This window comes from Nicotiana tomentosiformis, chromosome 8 (genome assembly GCF_000390325.3).
Source record: "Nicotiana tomentosiformis chromosome 8, ASM39032v3, whole genome shotgun sequence".
Lineage (NCBI taxonomy): Eukaryota > Viridiplantae > Streptophyta > Magnoliopsida > Solanales > Solanaceae > Nicotiana > Nicotiana tomentosiformis.
In genome coordinates, this window is record NC_090819.1 from 45,021,132 (window position 1) to 45,036,533 (window position 15,402).

General features: G+C 39.6%; 2 protein-coding genes across 2 annotated transcripts in view; one reads left to right on the forward strand and one right to left on the reverse strand.

Moving 5' to 3' along the window:
- Positions 1 to 3,030: 3,030 nt before the first annotated feature.
- The window catches only part of LOC104094907 (sister-chromatid cohesion protein 3), a 32,442-nt gene continuing 20,070 nt past the window's right edge, over positions 3,031 to 15,402 (forward strand). The window contains exons 1-13 of the mRNA XM_070182272.1: positions 3,031 to 3,210; positions 3,309 to 3,477; positions 5,294 to 5,406; positions 5,535 to 5,627; positions 5,885 to 6,048; positions 6,125 to 6,361; positions 6,453 to 6,597; positions 6,695 to 6,873; positions 6,979 to 7,121; positions 7,201 to 7,328; positions 7,775 to 7,948; positions 14,934 to 15,095; positions 15,179 to 15,379. Of these exons, the coding sequence (XP_070038373.1) occupies positions 3,166 to 3,210; positions 3,309 to 3,477; positions 5,294 to 5,406; positions 5,535 to 5,627; positions 5,885 to 6,048; positions 6,125 to 6,361; positions 6,453 to 6,597; positions 6,695 to 6,873; positions 6,979 to 7,121; positions 7,201 to 7,328; positions 7,775 to 7,948; positions 14,934 to 15,095; positions 15,179 to 15,379 (1,953 nt within the window). The 5' untranslated portion in view covers positions 3,031 to 3,165. The remainder of the gene's footprint in view (positions 3,211 to 3,308; positions 3,478 to 5,293; positions 5,407 to 5,534; positions 5,628 to 5,884; positions 6,049 to 6,124; positions 6,362 to 6,452; positions 6,598 to 6,694; positions 6,874 to 6,978; positions 7,122 to 7,200; positions 7,329 to 7,774; positions 7,949 to 14,933; positions 15,096 to 15,178; positions 15,380 to 15,402) is intronic.
- Positions 11,905 to 13,801, reverse strand: LOC138896772 (uncharacterized). The gene is made up of 2 exons (XM_070182078.1): positions 12,166 to 13,801; positions 11,905 to 12,078 (listed from the first exon to the last, which is right to left on the reverse strand). Exons 1-2 carry the CDS (start codon positions 13,799 to 13,801, stop codon positions 11,927 to 11,929), a joined length of 1,788 nt encoding a protein of 595 aa, XP_070038179.1. The 3' UTR covers positions 11,905 to 11,926.

Genomic DNA, 15,402 nt, shown 5'->3' on the forward strand with positions numbered 1-15,402 from the left:
CTCCTTCTGTAGCATTCACGCTTTTTTGATTCGGTTTCTTCTTTCTAGGGTTTAACAGTACCAGCAGTTCATGGAGGAGGAACCAGTGGTGTCGGGAACGGCGAATCGCCGTACGGTGAGTTTTTTTTCTTCTTCCAGTTTCTACAATATTTATGCATATTCATTTGAGTAATTAAAAACTTGAGCCCTAATTATGGAGTTCATCGTGTACAGAAACGAACGAGAGTTCAAACTACGGTTAATATTATTTTTAAGGAGAAGAGGATGCCGGATGAGTGGAGGTGGAGTACGGTGGTTCCATTATATAAGAACAAAAGGTGATATCCAGAGTTGTAACAATTATAGGGGTATCAAATTACTGAGTCATACCATGAAAGTGTGGGAGAGGGTGGTTGAAGCGAGGGTGAGGATGACAGTGTCTGTATCCGACAACCAGTTTGGGTTCATGCCGGGTCGTTCGACTACAGAAGCTATACACCTTGTTAGAAGGTTGGTGGAACTGTACAGAGAGAGGAAGAAGGATCTGCACATGGTGTTTATTGACCTAGAGAAAGCGTATGACAAGGTTCCTAAAGAAGTTCTCTGGAGATGTCTGGAGGCAAAAGGTGTGTCGGTTCCCTACATTATTGCAATTAAGGATATGTATGACGGGACTAAAACTCGGGTTAGGACAGTAGGAGTCGACTCTGAGCATTTTTCGGTTATAATGGGGTTACACCAAGGTTCTGCGCTCAGTCCGTTCTTATTCGCCCTGGTGATGGACGCGTTAACATACCATATTCAAGGGGATGTGCCATGGTGCATGCTAGTCGCCGATGGCATAGTTCTGATTGATGAGTCGCGAGCCGGTGTTAATGAGAGGCTAGAGGTTTGGAGACAGACTCTTGAGTCTAAGGGTTTCAAGCTTAGCAAGACGAAGACGGAATACCTGGAGTGTAAGTTCAGCGTTGAGCCAAGGGAAGTGGGCGTGGATGTGAGGCTTGATTCGCAGGTCATCCCGAGTAGAGGCAGCTTCAAGTACCTTGGTTCGGTTATCTAGGGGGAGGGGAGATCGACGAGGATATCACACACCGTATTGGGGTAGGATGGATGAAGTGGAGGTTAGCATCTGGAGTCCTGTGTGACAAGAGAGTGCCGCCGATACTCAAAGGTAAGTTATATAAAGCGGTGGTTAGACCAGCCATGATGTATGAGGCTGAGTGTTGGCCCGTTAAGAACTCACATATCAAGAAGATGAAAGTAGCAGAAATGAGGATGTTACGGTGGATGTGCGGGCACACTAGGATAAATAAGATTAGGAATGACGATATTCGGGAGAAGGTACACGTGGCTCCCATTGATGACAAGATGCGGGAAGCGAGACTTAGATGGTTCGGACATGTTCAGAGGAGAAGCCCAGATGCTCCGGTACGGAGGTGTGAGCGGCTGGTTGTGGAGGGCACGAGAAGAGGTAGAGGGCGGCATAAGAAGTATTGGGGAGAGGTGATCAGGCAGGATATGGTGAGGCTCCAGATTTCCGAGGACATGACACTTGATAGGAAGATGTGGATGTCGAGTATTAGGGTTGTAAGTTAGGAGGTAGTTGAGTCGTGCCTTACTTCATACCATTGTGAGACGAGTCATGTAGGGTTTTTGTTTAAGATAGCTAGTGGCAATGTTGTGTCTTACTATTTCGCTTTTCAGTGCAGGTCCTATTTACTAGCTATCGCTTTTGCTTTGCATCTTTCTTCTGGATTTCATGATGTTCCTATTTTTCTTATGATTGCTGTGGTGATATTAATATTGTCTCCCTTTGCTTTGCATCTTTCTTCTGGATTTCATGGTGTTCCTAATTTTCTTATGATTGTTGTGGTGTTACTAACATTGTCTCCTTTTGTCTTTTTGTTTTCTTGAGCCGAGGGTCTTTCGGAAACAACATCTCTACTCCTTCGGGGTAGGGATAAGGTCTGCATACACACTACCCTCCCCAGACCCCATTAGTAGAATTTTAGTGGGTTGTTGTTGTTATTGTTATTGTTATTTTGCGGGGTGGAGGGTGGGTGAGGGTCGGGTGGGGTAGGGTGGTGCAGAAAATAGAAAATAAAAAATACAAAAAAAGCAAAATAAATAAATAAATTGCGAGGGGGTAAGGAGGTTGGGGTGGGTGGGTTGTGCAGAAAAGCCAAAAAATAAAAAATAAAAAATAAAAAATACAAAAAAAAATATTTCTTTTTTTGTGTGTGGGATGGGGGTGGGGGGTGGGGGATGTGCATGTAGAAAAATAAAAAAACAGAAAATTAAAATAATTTTTTTTGTGTGTTTGTCTCTGTGTGTGTGTGTGGGGGGAGGGGGGGGGATGGCGTAGAAAAATAAAAATAAAAATAGAAAATTGAAATTGGAGGGGGTTGGGGTTAGATGTGAGGGTAGGTGGAATTTTTGGAAAATATTTTTGTAACTTTTTCTAAGGAAGTCCTTTTCTTCCAATTTCAGAAAAATGTGATATCTAGGAAAATATTTTCTAAATTATTTTGTACAACCAAATAATGGAAAATAGAAAAATATTATTCGAAAAATATTTTCTGTCATACCAAACACACCCTTAATAACAATAATTTATAGTTTAGGTACTAAAGTTAAAAAAGTAAAGTTCAAGGGGATTTTTATATTTTAACCCAAAAGTTTTTGGAAAGGGAGGGAATTTTTGTTTTGACTTTTTTTTTTTGTATTTTTTTTTAAAAGAAACGGAGGGAATGTAATACTTCCAAAGAGAACTATATTACACTCCCTCTGTTTTAGTTTGTTTGAACTTTTTTTTAAGTATGAGTGTTAAGTTGACTAATTATTTAAGTAAATTTGAATCTATATTCTTTACGTTTTTTGAAATAAAATTTAATTATTTAAAAATTATATAAAGAGTAATATAGGTTATAATAATTAACAATTTAAAATATTTAAAATTATTTATAAAAAATATAATCAATTGTTTTTATAATAGGTTTTTTTTTATTATTTAAATTTAGTATTCTCTACCGGCAAAAAGGCCACAGAAGTTTATGCATTACGCTCTACTATTCCACAATTCTGTGCATTTGTCACCGAATTTTCTAATTTAATATCTCCTTCTGTAGCATTCACGCTTTTTTGATTCGGTTTCTTCTTTCTAGGGTTTAACAGTACCAGCAGTTCATGGAGGAGGAACCAGTGGTGTCGGGAACGGCGAATCGCCGTACGGTGAGTTTTTTTTCTTCTTCCAGTTTCTACAATATTTATGCATATTCATTTGAGTAAGTAAAAACTTGAGCCCTAATTATGGAGTTTATCGTGTACAGAAACGAACGAGAGTTCAAACTAGGGTTAACGAGGAGAAAAATGTGAATGAGGAAGAGAGAGAAGAATCGTCCGACGATTTTGAAGAATCTCGCGGTAGAGCTAAGCGGAGTAAGGCTGTTGGAGGCACTTCAGCTGCTGCTTCTGGAAATGCTCATCTCAGTTTAATTGGTACTACAAATTTTGACTACTTACTGTGGTGTAGTTGTTTTCTACTATAGTTTTGATGTTATTTTTTGAATTTGAGGATCTATAGAAAATAAGGCGCCGTGGAAGTTATAGCCTTCTAGTTTGCATACCGTTCTGAAATTTTATCATGTTGAGAGTGTGAATGAAGTTGTGATCTTCTAGTTTTAACTAATGTTCCGTAGTTCTTACCATGGTAATTTGAGGATATATAGAATTTTTAGGCTTGGTTTACTCAATTATTGTTGAAAGTGTGAGTGGAATTATGGTTTCTATTTGTACACTGTCCTGTTAGTTTTATCAAGGCAAGTTCAGTTTGATTTTTGGATTTTGAGAGTAGAGAAGATTTAGGCTTGTGCTACTCGATTATGTTGAAAGCATGAATGGAGGTTATGGTCTTCTAGTTTGTCTAATGTTATGTACCGTTCTTTTAAATTCAGGTTTATTGTGATTTTGGGACTAGAGAAATTTTAGGCTTAAGCTAGTCCATTATGTTGAAAGTGGATATGGAAGTTTGTCTTTTAGTTTGACTAATGTTGTGTTGCTTTCATTAAGGTAATTTCTGGTTGATTTTGAAGTTTGATACCAGAGAAGTTTTAGGCTTTCGCTACTCGATTGACTGAGAACTTGAATGGAGGTTGTGATTAGACAGTTTGACTAATGTTATGTAGTTTTTTTTATTCACCAATTTTATGTAGTTTTCATTATGGCAAATTTGGTATTTTGAGATTTTATGGAAATTATAGGTGTTTGTTACTCAATTATAGTTGAAAGTGTGAGTTAAGTTATTTCTTTGAGTTTGACAACTGTGCTGTCATTTTTATTATGGTGATTTTAGGTTAATGTTGAATTAAGAAGACTTTGAGAGTATGTAAAAGCTTTGAATTGCTAGTGGAAGTAATGGTCCTTTAATTTTCTGAAAATTCTGTAATTTACAATAGCAAGTGGTAGAATTTGGATTACTATTGCATTTCGTTTCCACCTATAGAATGAAATGCGTATTTCATCCACGAAATGTTGGACAAATGTAAACACTCATCATTATGGGTATTTCAGTTGGTGAAGAAGATGCATTAAGTATTTCTATTTTTATCTTTATATCTCCTTTTTATGAAATTTTGGAAAACATTTTTGTACTCGTTAAGTTTTCCTCCCAAATGCGTGGTGTTTTTGCACTTTCACCTTTATCATCTAGATGTTTAGTTTGAAGCAGATGTCCTGGGAAGCAATGGAGGATGTCGACAAGAGGAGTCATGTTTGATCCTTTATGTTCATTCCTTTACTTCCTGATGATTTTTCATTCTGCTCCAGATTCTTTAAAGTAAAAGTGGACCAATAAAGTGGATTGGTCAAAGCACAGCTAGCTTGCCCTGCTCCATTTGATGTTTCTATTCAACCAGTGACTTCTCAAGTATATGACCTCAGAAAAGGGCAGTTTGTATAGTATTATGAATCCTATGGGAGCATTTTGAAGTTGCCAAAACCATAATCAAAGGCCTTCTGTTATTATCCCATAAGAAATACTCGTTCCTCTTTGAAAAGTCACTTCAACTATTCTTTTCCAGTCCCAAAAATGGCCACTTCAGCTAGTCCTGTTCTTTGTATGTGACATACTTCCTATTCATGGAATGAAACCATTGGAAGATTTAGTAGTCAGTTTTTTTGTGCTTGCTTGCTTGTTTCAATTCCTCGTTATCTGATTCTTATTAGATTTTATCTTCTCTCTGTTGACTCCTTTTTATTATACTATTGTGGTGGTTTGTACACTTTGATGATAGGGCGTTCACTCCTTTATTTGCAGATGTTGTCAAAGGTGATAGGAGACAAATTCCTCTAGTGGTCAAGCATTGGGTGGAACACTATGAGAAGAACCCGAAAGCCGCAATGGCTGTACTCTTGAGCATGATGTTTGAGGTACTCTGATAATATGTGGATGTTTCTATGGCTTGCATACTATTGTTTTTCCTGTCTCCGCGTATCAGCCATAAATAGGTTCCATTTTGATGATGTGACGTGATAGGTGGAGATTTGTGGTTTTGCAGGCATGTGGAGCAAAATATCATATTGAAGAAGATTTCTTGGACCAAACTGATGTTGATGATGTAGTAGTTGCTCTTGTAAACATGGCTAAGAGGGTATGTTCATCCATCATATTCATGATATTTCCTTACTTAATATGTCTGGTCAGTATTATTTTTTGGTGTCAGTTCAATATGCATTAAACATGAACTTTCTGGTTGGTAAAGATTATTTGTGTCAGTTCATTATGTGCATTAAACATGAACTTTCTGGTCGGTGTTATTATTTGGTGTCAGTTCAATATGCATGAAACACTTGAAATTCATGCATAGACATGTAGTTGTTATTTTACCTGATCTTCTTTGGACCTTAGGGTGAAGTTGAAGATTATCAAAGTTCAAAAAAGAAGGACTTCAATAACTTCAAAGATAACCTTGTCTACTTCTGGGATACTTTGGTTGCTGAATGTGAAAATGGACCACTTTTTGATAAGGTCTTGTTTGACAAGTGCATGGACTATGTGATTGCACTATCATGGTAAGTAGTTTGTATTCAGGTGTTCGAAATTTAAGATAGACTATTTTGGCTGATTGTCTTGTGATGTGCATTTCAGCACCCCTCCTAGAGTATATCGTCAGGTTGCTTCATTAATGGGGCTACAACTTGTTACATCCTTTATACACGTCGCCAAAGTTCTTGGTGCGCAGCGCGGAACCACTCAGAGGCAGCTAAATGCTGAAAAGAAGAAGAAAGTGGATGGGCCTCGAGTTGAATCACTAAATAAAAGATTATCCTTGACCCATGAAAAGATAACAATAATAGAGGAGATGATGCGGAAGATATTTACTGGGTATGGACCTTATGTTAATGATACATATTTTTTTGATCACTTGAGGGGCAATTTCGATTTTGTTTTGCCTTTTTGTATGTTGAATTTGTAGGCTATTTATGCACCGTTATCGAGACGTCGAACCGGATATCAGAATGGCATGCATACAGTCATTGGGTGTTTGGATCCTGTCATACCCCTCCCTGTTTTTGCAGGATTTGTATTTGAAATATCTTGGATGGACATTGAATGATAAAGTAAGTGGATATCCAGTTTGATTTTATCTTCAATCCTCTTTTGATAAACTTGAAAATTCTAACTATGCATTTGGCTCTTAATTATTCCCCTCTGAAGAGTCATGGTGTAAGGAAGGCTTCAGTCCTTGCACTGCAAAATCTTTATGAGGAGGATGATAATGTTCCATCTCTTGGCCTTTTCACGGAGAGGTTTTATAAAAGAATGATCGAGCTTGCTGATGATGTTGATATTTCCGTGGCAGTATGTGCTATAGGACTTGTGAAACAACTGATAAGGTAATGTTAATTCTAAACTTTGGGGAAAGATTTTGCTTTTTAGTATTGTTACCAGCAGATTGTTGTTAGTTGTGCTTTACTATCAAGCTATTCCATATTTTGCAGACATCAACTTGTTCCCGAGGAAGAATTAAGTTCATTATATGATTTGCTAATTGATGATCCACCAGAAATCAGGCGTGCCATCGGAGCACTAGTGTATGATAACCTGATTGCCCAGCGATTGAACAGTTCACAATCTAGTTCAGGTTTTTATCACCCTGTCTGCATCATGTGCTTTCTATTTGCTTGATGAATACAATTGTACTGATAACAAAAAGTTGTCAGGGGATAATACTGATTCTTCTGAGGTTCATCTGAGTAGACTGCTGCGCATATTGAGAGAGTTCTCAAAAGACGAAATGCTGAGTATGTATGTCATTGATGATATCTGGGAGTATATGGATGCCATGAAAGTACGCTATGTACACTATCTTTTGATCTAAGGCTTAATGTTATCTGAACGTATTACTATCAAGATCCATATGATATCTGTAGTTTGGTCAGAGTAGTATTTCCCTACAAATTTCAATGAGCCTACATCTTCTTCTATACCTAGACTTCTAGAATCTAGTGGCTCAACTTAGTTTTATAGACACTATAAATTACTGTATGATATCTGGAATTGACCAGTATTCCCTATGATGTTTAGTATTATTGCTGTAATAAAATATCTGTAGTTTGGTCAGACTACTATTTCCTACAACTTGCCTTAAATTGCATTTTCTATTTCCATTGATCAGACAACTATTATCCTAGTTATCATACGATAACTTGAGAAGGGTCTCCTACCTATCCTGGATCCCTGGGGGACCCTGTGGTTGAAGAGGAAAGTATTTACTTGAAAATTATGTCCCTGCAGGATTGGAAGTGTATCCTGTCTATGCTCTTGGAAGAAGAGCCATCAGCTGAACTAAGTGATGTAGATGCGACAAACCTAATTCGGTTGCTTTCTGCGTCAATTAGAAAGGCAGTCGGGGAGAAGATTGTTCCTGCTAGTGATAATAGAAAACAATATTACACTAAAGCACAAAGGGTGAGATTCTTTAGTTCTTTTGGTTGATACTCTCTGAGACGCTCTTCGTGAATTGCTACATTTGTGCTTCAAACCTCACCATTTCCACTTGTTATATTTGTGCTTCAAACTAAGCCATTTACACTTGATTATGGATTTCAACAAAGTGCTTGTGAAACAATAAGTTGGTGATATTTCTGCAACATGGTTGATCTGTACTGTTTTAGTAGTGTCTTTGTGCCACAATTTCTCTTTACTATATGTTTGTTTTAGATCAGGTCAGTTGCTTAAATACATTCATCTAGGTTTTTTCAAAAAAATACATTCATCTGGGTTTTTGAAAAGCTTATTACTTACTAGTATTATTCAATGGTAGATGTGCCATTTTCATATTTTTTCATGTTACAATATTTCACACTTTCTGGCAGCATTAAGGATGTGGACAGGTTCAAACTATGGTATTCTGGGAGGGTGGGGGGCAGGAACGGGGTAGGTATCTTGGTTGATAAGGACCTCCGTGAACTAGTGGTGGAGGTTAGGAGGGTGAATGACAGGCTGATGACTATTAAGCTAGTTGTTGGAGGTTTTACTTTGAACATAATCAGTGCGTACGCACCCCAAGCAAGCTTGGATGAGGAAGTCAAGAGGCGTTTCAGGGAGGATTTGGATGAGATGGTGCGTGGTATCCCGCATACCGAGAAGCTTTTCATAGGAGGAGATTTCAACGGTCACATTGGAGCGACGTCTGGGAGGTATGATGATGTGCATGGTGACTTTGGTTTTGGAGATAGAAACGGAAGAAGAGCGTCTCTGCTGGACTTTGCTAGAGCATTTGATTTAGTGATAGCAAACTCGAGTTTCCCGAAGAAGAGGGAGCACTTGGTCACCTTTCGGAGTTCGGTGGCCGAGACTCAGATTGATTATTTACTCTGCAGGAAGTCTGATAGAGGTCTTTGCACGGATTGCAAGGTCATCCCGAGTGAGACCCTCTCGACCCTTCATAGGCTCCTGGTCATGGACCTTGGGATAACGAGGAAGAGGAGGAAGAGGGCGATGCATAGACAACATAGGATCAAGTGGGGAGCCTTGACGGAAGCTAAATCGCAGGAGTTGGGGGTCAAGCTATTGACTATGGGGGCTTGGAGGAGTAGTGGGGACGTAAGCGCTATGTGGACCACGACTGCGCATTGCATTAGGGAAGCCGCGAGAGAGACATTAGGAGTCTCAAAGGGTTACTCTGGTGGTTACTAGGGAGACTGATGGTGGAATGGAGAGGTGCAAGGAAAAGTGGAAACCAAAAAAGCAGCGTATCTGAAGCAAGTGGAAAGTATAAACGAGGAGGAGAAGAGGGCGAATAGGGAGCATTATAAGTTGGCTAAGAAAGAGGCAAAGCTAGCAGTTACGGCGACCAAGACTGCAGCTTTTAGTCGTTTGTATGAGGAACTCGAGGGCCGAGGTGGGGATAAGAGGTTGTTCAGGTTAGCCAAGGCGCGAGAAAGGAAGGCGCGTGACTAGGACCAAGTGAAGTGCATCAAGGACGAAGAAGGTAGAGTTTTGTTGGATGGGGGGCTTATCAGTCGGAGATGGCAGACCTACTTCCATAGTCTCTTGAACGAGGAGGGGGACTTGAGCATTGTACTGGGTGATTTGGAACTCTCCGGGAGTCGTTGTGACTTTGGGTATTGTAGGCGGATTAGAGTTGATGAAGTTAAAGGGGCTATGCGTAAGATGAGCATGGGCAAAGCGACCGGGCCGGATGAAATCCCGGTGGATTTTTGGAAGAGTGCGGGCAAGGAATGCCTGGAGTGGCTCACTAGGTTATTTAATGTCATTTTTAGAACGAAGAAGATGCCCGAAGAGTGGAGGTGGAGCACAATGGTTCTTGTATATAAGAACAAGGGTGATATCCAAAATTGCAATAACTATCGGGGTATCAAGCTGCTTAGCCATACTATGAAAGTCTGGGAGAGAGTGGTAGAGCTAAGGGTGAGGAGGAGTGTCTATTTCTGAGAACCAGTTCGGGTTTATGCCGGGACGTTCGACTACAGAAGCCATCCACCTTGTTAGGAGATTGATGGAGCAGTATAGGGAGAGAAAGGACTTGCATATGGTGTTCATCGACTTAGAAAAGGCGTACAATAAAGTTCTGATGGAGGTTTTGTGGAGATGTTTGGAGGCTAGAAGTGTACCTGTTGCCTACGTTAGGTTGATTAAGGACATGTATGATGGAGCAAAGACCCGAGTGAGGACGGTGGGCGGGGACTCGGACCATTTTTCGGTTATGATGGGGTTGCATCAGGGGTTGGCACTCGGCCCTTTTTTGTTTACTCTGGCGATGGACGTACTGACGCGCGCCACATCCAAGGGGAGGTGCCGTGGTGCATGCTATTTGCAGATGATATTTTATTGATTGACGAGACGCGAGATGGTGTGAACGCGCGATTAGAGGTATGGAGGCAGGCCTTGGAGTCTAAAGGTTTCAAGTTGAGCAGGACCAAGACAGAATACTTGTAGTGTAAGTTCAGTGGCGAGACTCAAGGAGGGGAAGGGGAGGTGAGGCTGGACTCGCAGGTCATCCCTAGGAGAGGAAGTTTTAAGTACCTTGGGTCTATTATTCAGGGGATGGGGAGATTGATGAAGATGTCACACATCGTATTGGGGCGGGATGGATGAAATGGAGACTCGCTTTCGGTGTTTTGTGTGACAAGAAGGTGCCACCAAAACTTAAAGGCAAGTTCTACAGAGTTGTGGTCAAACCAACGATGTTGTACAGGGCTGAGTGTTGGCCAGTTAAGATCGCTCATGTCCAGAAGATGAAGGTAGCAGAGATGAGGATGCTGAGATGGATGTGCGGGCATACCAAGTTAGATAGAATCAGAAATGAGGTTATTCGCGACAAAGTGGGTGTGGCCCCTATGGAGGACAAGATGCGGGAAACGCGGCTTAGGTGGTTTGGTCATGTGAGGAGGAGGAGCACAGACGCCCTGGTGAGGAGGTGTGAGAGGTTGACATTGGAGGGCCTACAGAGAGGTAGAGGTAGGCCAAAGAAGAGGTGGGGAGAGGTGATTAGGCAAGACATGGCGCAACTTCAGCTGACCGAGGACATGACCCTTGATAGGAAGGTATGGAGGTCTAGAATTAGGGTAGTAGAGTAAGTAGTCTTACTATTTTGTTATTTTTATTCTGCTTTTATATGGCTTTTTGGTACTGTCCTTTCTTGTCTATATTTCCATTAATGTGGGTTTATGCTTTTCTGAGCCGAGGGTTTATTGGAAACAACCTCTCTATCCTCACAAGCAGTGTTGTGAAGAGCGTGAAGCGAGAAAAAGCGACAAACCCCATTTCGCTTAAAGCGAGAAGCGAAGCGCTCGCTTTTTTGAAGTGAAACGAAATTTAAAAAAAATATATATATATATATATATATATATATATATAGCATAGACAACACATGTAATTGTAAGCAAATGTTCAATACTTCAATGTAAAAACTAAATAGTAGCATCAATCAAAGCACAAAATGAGCATCCTATTCTTCTACAAGATTGTCAAATTCTTGTATTCCACTATCATTATTATATTGCTCGTCATCTTCTTCAACTTCTTCTTCTTCATCAACTAGGGACAAAGTAGCTGCCTCTTTTCCCTTCCTCTGTGAACTTGAAGTTGAGGTACTCCCCCTCAAACCATAAATCCTCTCCCCAATTCCACGCGCTTCCGCAACATCACCCCAAGTGAAATCAGAAGTTTCCTCAAATACTTCTTCATCTGCATGATCTTCCGGGACTCCAGTTAGCCATTCATTAGCATCATCGATGTTGTCCAAACTAATTGGATCAATTACATTGCGAGCGTTGTAACGACGCCTCAATGTTCTATTGTACTTAATGAATACTAGATCATTGAGACGCTTCAAGGTTAGTTTGTTTCTTTTTTTGGTATGAATCAGCAAATAATAAGTAATTAGTAAGTTTAGGACAATTGAGATATAATTTAATTATCTCAATATACTAAATCTTTCTTCTTAGTTCTTACATGTTCAAACACGCTCCAATTCCTTTCACACCCTGATGAGCTACATGTTAGACTTAGAACCTTGATGGAAAACTTTTGTAAATCCGGAGTGGAATGGCCATATTGCTTCCACCATTCAACTGTAGAAGTAGAACAAATTTTCAAAACATAATATTGATAAAGAAATAACTTATTAACTATAAAACAACATATAAGCACTCGCTCACCTGGTGACTTCGTCTTTCTTTGTCTAATTGCCATGTTTTTTCCAAAAAGTTGCTCAGCATTCCTATAAATACTAAACTGCTCTGTTATTTTATCTTGCACGGATTCTTCAGGTATCAACTTCTCAATACATTCATAGTATCCATTCCACAAAGGTTCATCTCCTAGAATCCTTTCTTCATTGTCATAAAACAGTTCCGGGTTCAAAACAAGTCCAGCTGCATGCAAAGGGCTATGAAGCTTACTATCCCACCTTTTATCTATGATCTCAAAGACTCTTTTGTATTTTCTTTGATCACTAAACGAGACTTGAATAGCCTCATTTGCCCTATCCATTGCTTCGTACAGGTAGCCCATTGGTGGCCTTTGCTCCCCATCCACCAAACGAAGCACTTTAACTAAAGGACCACCAATCTTCAATGCATGAACCACATTGTTCCAGAATGAAGGAGAAAGTATAATATCTGCAGATTCTCTTCCTCGAGCTTCCCTTCCATAGGCACTGTTAGTGTACTCATCTGAAACAAACAACTTCTTCAAATTGCTTTTTTGCTCATACATCCTATGCAAAGTCAAGAAAGCAGTAGCAAATCTTGTCTTTGCGGGTTTCACCAAGCTTCTTTGTTTAGTGAATCTCTTCATCATATTCAATAACAAAGGCCTTTGAACAATATAGGAATGCACTCTAATTGCCTGATTAAAGATTGAACTAAAGGGTCTTTCCTTGAAAATGTCACCGAAGATCAAATTAATGGAATGTGCTGCACACGGAGTCCAATAAATATGCGGGTACCCAGCAGACATCAAATCGCCAGCTTTAACATTTTCACTGGCGTTGTCCGTGACAACTTGAACAACATTTTCTGCTCCAATAGAGTCTATTGTACTCTTGAACAAGGAGTATATTTTGGTTGAATCAGTCGAAGAGTCGCTTGCATCAACGGACTCAAGAAACAGGCTTCCTTTAGGAGAATTCACCAAGATATTGATGATCATTTTTCCATTTCTCGCCATCCACTTATCCATCATAATGGAACAACCAAACTTGTTCCATTCTACTTTGTGCTGCTCCACGATTTTGTTCACCTCTGCCACCTCTTTTTTTAGATATGGCCCTCTAACTTCATGATATGTTGGAGGCTTCATTCCTGGACCATATTGGCCTACGGCCTCAATAAAAGCAGAAAAAGTGTCAGTATAATTAACACAATTAAAAGGAAGACCTGCGTCATACATCCACCACGCAAACATTGTAATTGCACGATCCCTCAAAATCGTTTTGGCATCAATTTGAGGATTATCACTTTTTCCTTCCTTATCTCCAGATTTTTGCGAGAAGTAACAATCGATAGGACCTTTGGTCTTGCCAGTAGATCCACAACTAGAAGACATTGGTTGCATCCTTCCCCGCTTTTGTGGTTTTGGTGGAAGCGACGAAGCATCGTCACCTTCTTCTGTTTCATCATCGTCATCAAGATTATACAGTTCTTGTTCATGAATCAGTTGAGTCTTTAACTCTCTCTTTTTATGAAGGAATGCTTTCAAATCTTCCTTCACATGCGACGGAACTTTAGGACAAGATGCGACATTTGGATCACCGCCGATTAGGATGCGCTTTTTGACGATAGATTCCTCCATTTGAAATCTTGTCACAAAAAAGACATCTAATTGCCATCTTGTTGGTCTCGCAAACTCTTTCAGAGTAAGCCCAAGCCGGATCTTTCCTATCTTCTTTTGGCGCCATTAAAAGAACAACTACATAACACATAAGAAAGGCAATAAGAACTAAGAATAAACTATAAAGGATATAAAAAATCATAGGAATTCTCTGTTAATAACTGGAAAAATTGGGCAGTAAAATTCTGGAAAAAATTCGCCAGCATTTCGCTGCTTTTTGGACGTTTAGAAAGAAAAAGAAAAAGAATAAGAAGAAGAAGAAGAAGAAGAAGAAGAATGGAAATCAGAAGTTCAGAACATACCTGTTGAAGTCTTGAAGTCTTGAACTTGAAGTTGAAGAAGAAGAAGAACAACCCTAGTTGATGATTTGAGATTCTTTCAGAAATCAGAAGTGATGAAGAAGAAGTCGCTGCTTTTGGAAGTTGAAGAATACTAGTCGCTGTTGTTGAAGATCAGTGTTTAATCCAAAAAACTTGTTTTTAATAAAATAGGGTTGGGTATTTTAATACAGAGAAGCGGACGCTTCTTCTCTTCTCTTCGCTTTCCCCGCTTCTCGCTTTTTACAGAGAAGCGGTCGCTTTTACTGACCTGAGTCGCTTCAGCAAGCTGAAGCGCTGCCTTTCACGCTTCGCCTCGCTTCTCGCTTAAAGCGATGAAGCGAGCGCTTTTCTAAACACTGCTCACAAGGTAGGGGTAAGATCTGCGTACACACTACCCTCCCCAGACCCCACGGTGTGGGATAATACTGGGTATGTTGTTGTTGTTGGTAGCATTAAGACGTTTTATTTTGCTGAGAGTCTGATAATATAGTGCCCTCAGTCAATTTATGTTCATGTACCATAGAACAAAGGAAGTAACTCTTTTTGCTTTGTAGGAACAGTGTAAAAAGCTGTTTACAGAATGATCTTCCAGATGCTGTCGTTTTGATAGTTTGTGGTCATTGAGTTTTACCTTAAGTTCTGAATGATGTTAGATTATTTGAGATTGATTCGTTCATTAGTGTTCTTTGTCAATGACAAATTATATTGGTGTTGTTTAGAGTATATTACTCCTGGACACAGAATTCTTAGACTTCTTACGTTGTAATCGGCAGGAAATGTTTGAAAGCTGTAAACGTGATATAACCGTTGCTATGATGAGGAATTATCCACAGCTTCTTCGCAAATTTATGTCTGACAAAGCAAAAATTCCTTATCTACTTGAAATCATTGTTCATATGAACCTTGAGATCTATTCTCTTAAAAGACAAGATCAGGTGTGTTTGAGGAACTTTTTACGATCATGAATTGTGTAGGGGATTGCCAATATGAAGTAACTTGTTTTCTTTTTCTTTTCCAGAATTTTAAATCTGCTGTCCTTCTGATGAAAGAGGCATTTTTTAAGCATGGTGAGAAGGAAGCTCTGAGATCTTGTGTAAAAGCTGTGGGCTTCTGTGCCACTGAGAGTCGAGGGGAGTTACAAGACTTTGCCCTTAACAAATTAAAGGAGATTGAGGATGAGCTCATTGTCAAACTTAAATCTGCAATAAAAGAAGTTGCGGTATGTGCTCAATTGCTATTCTA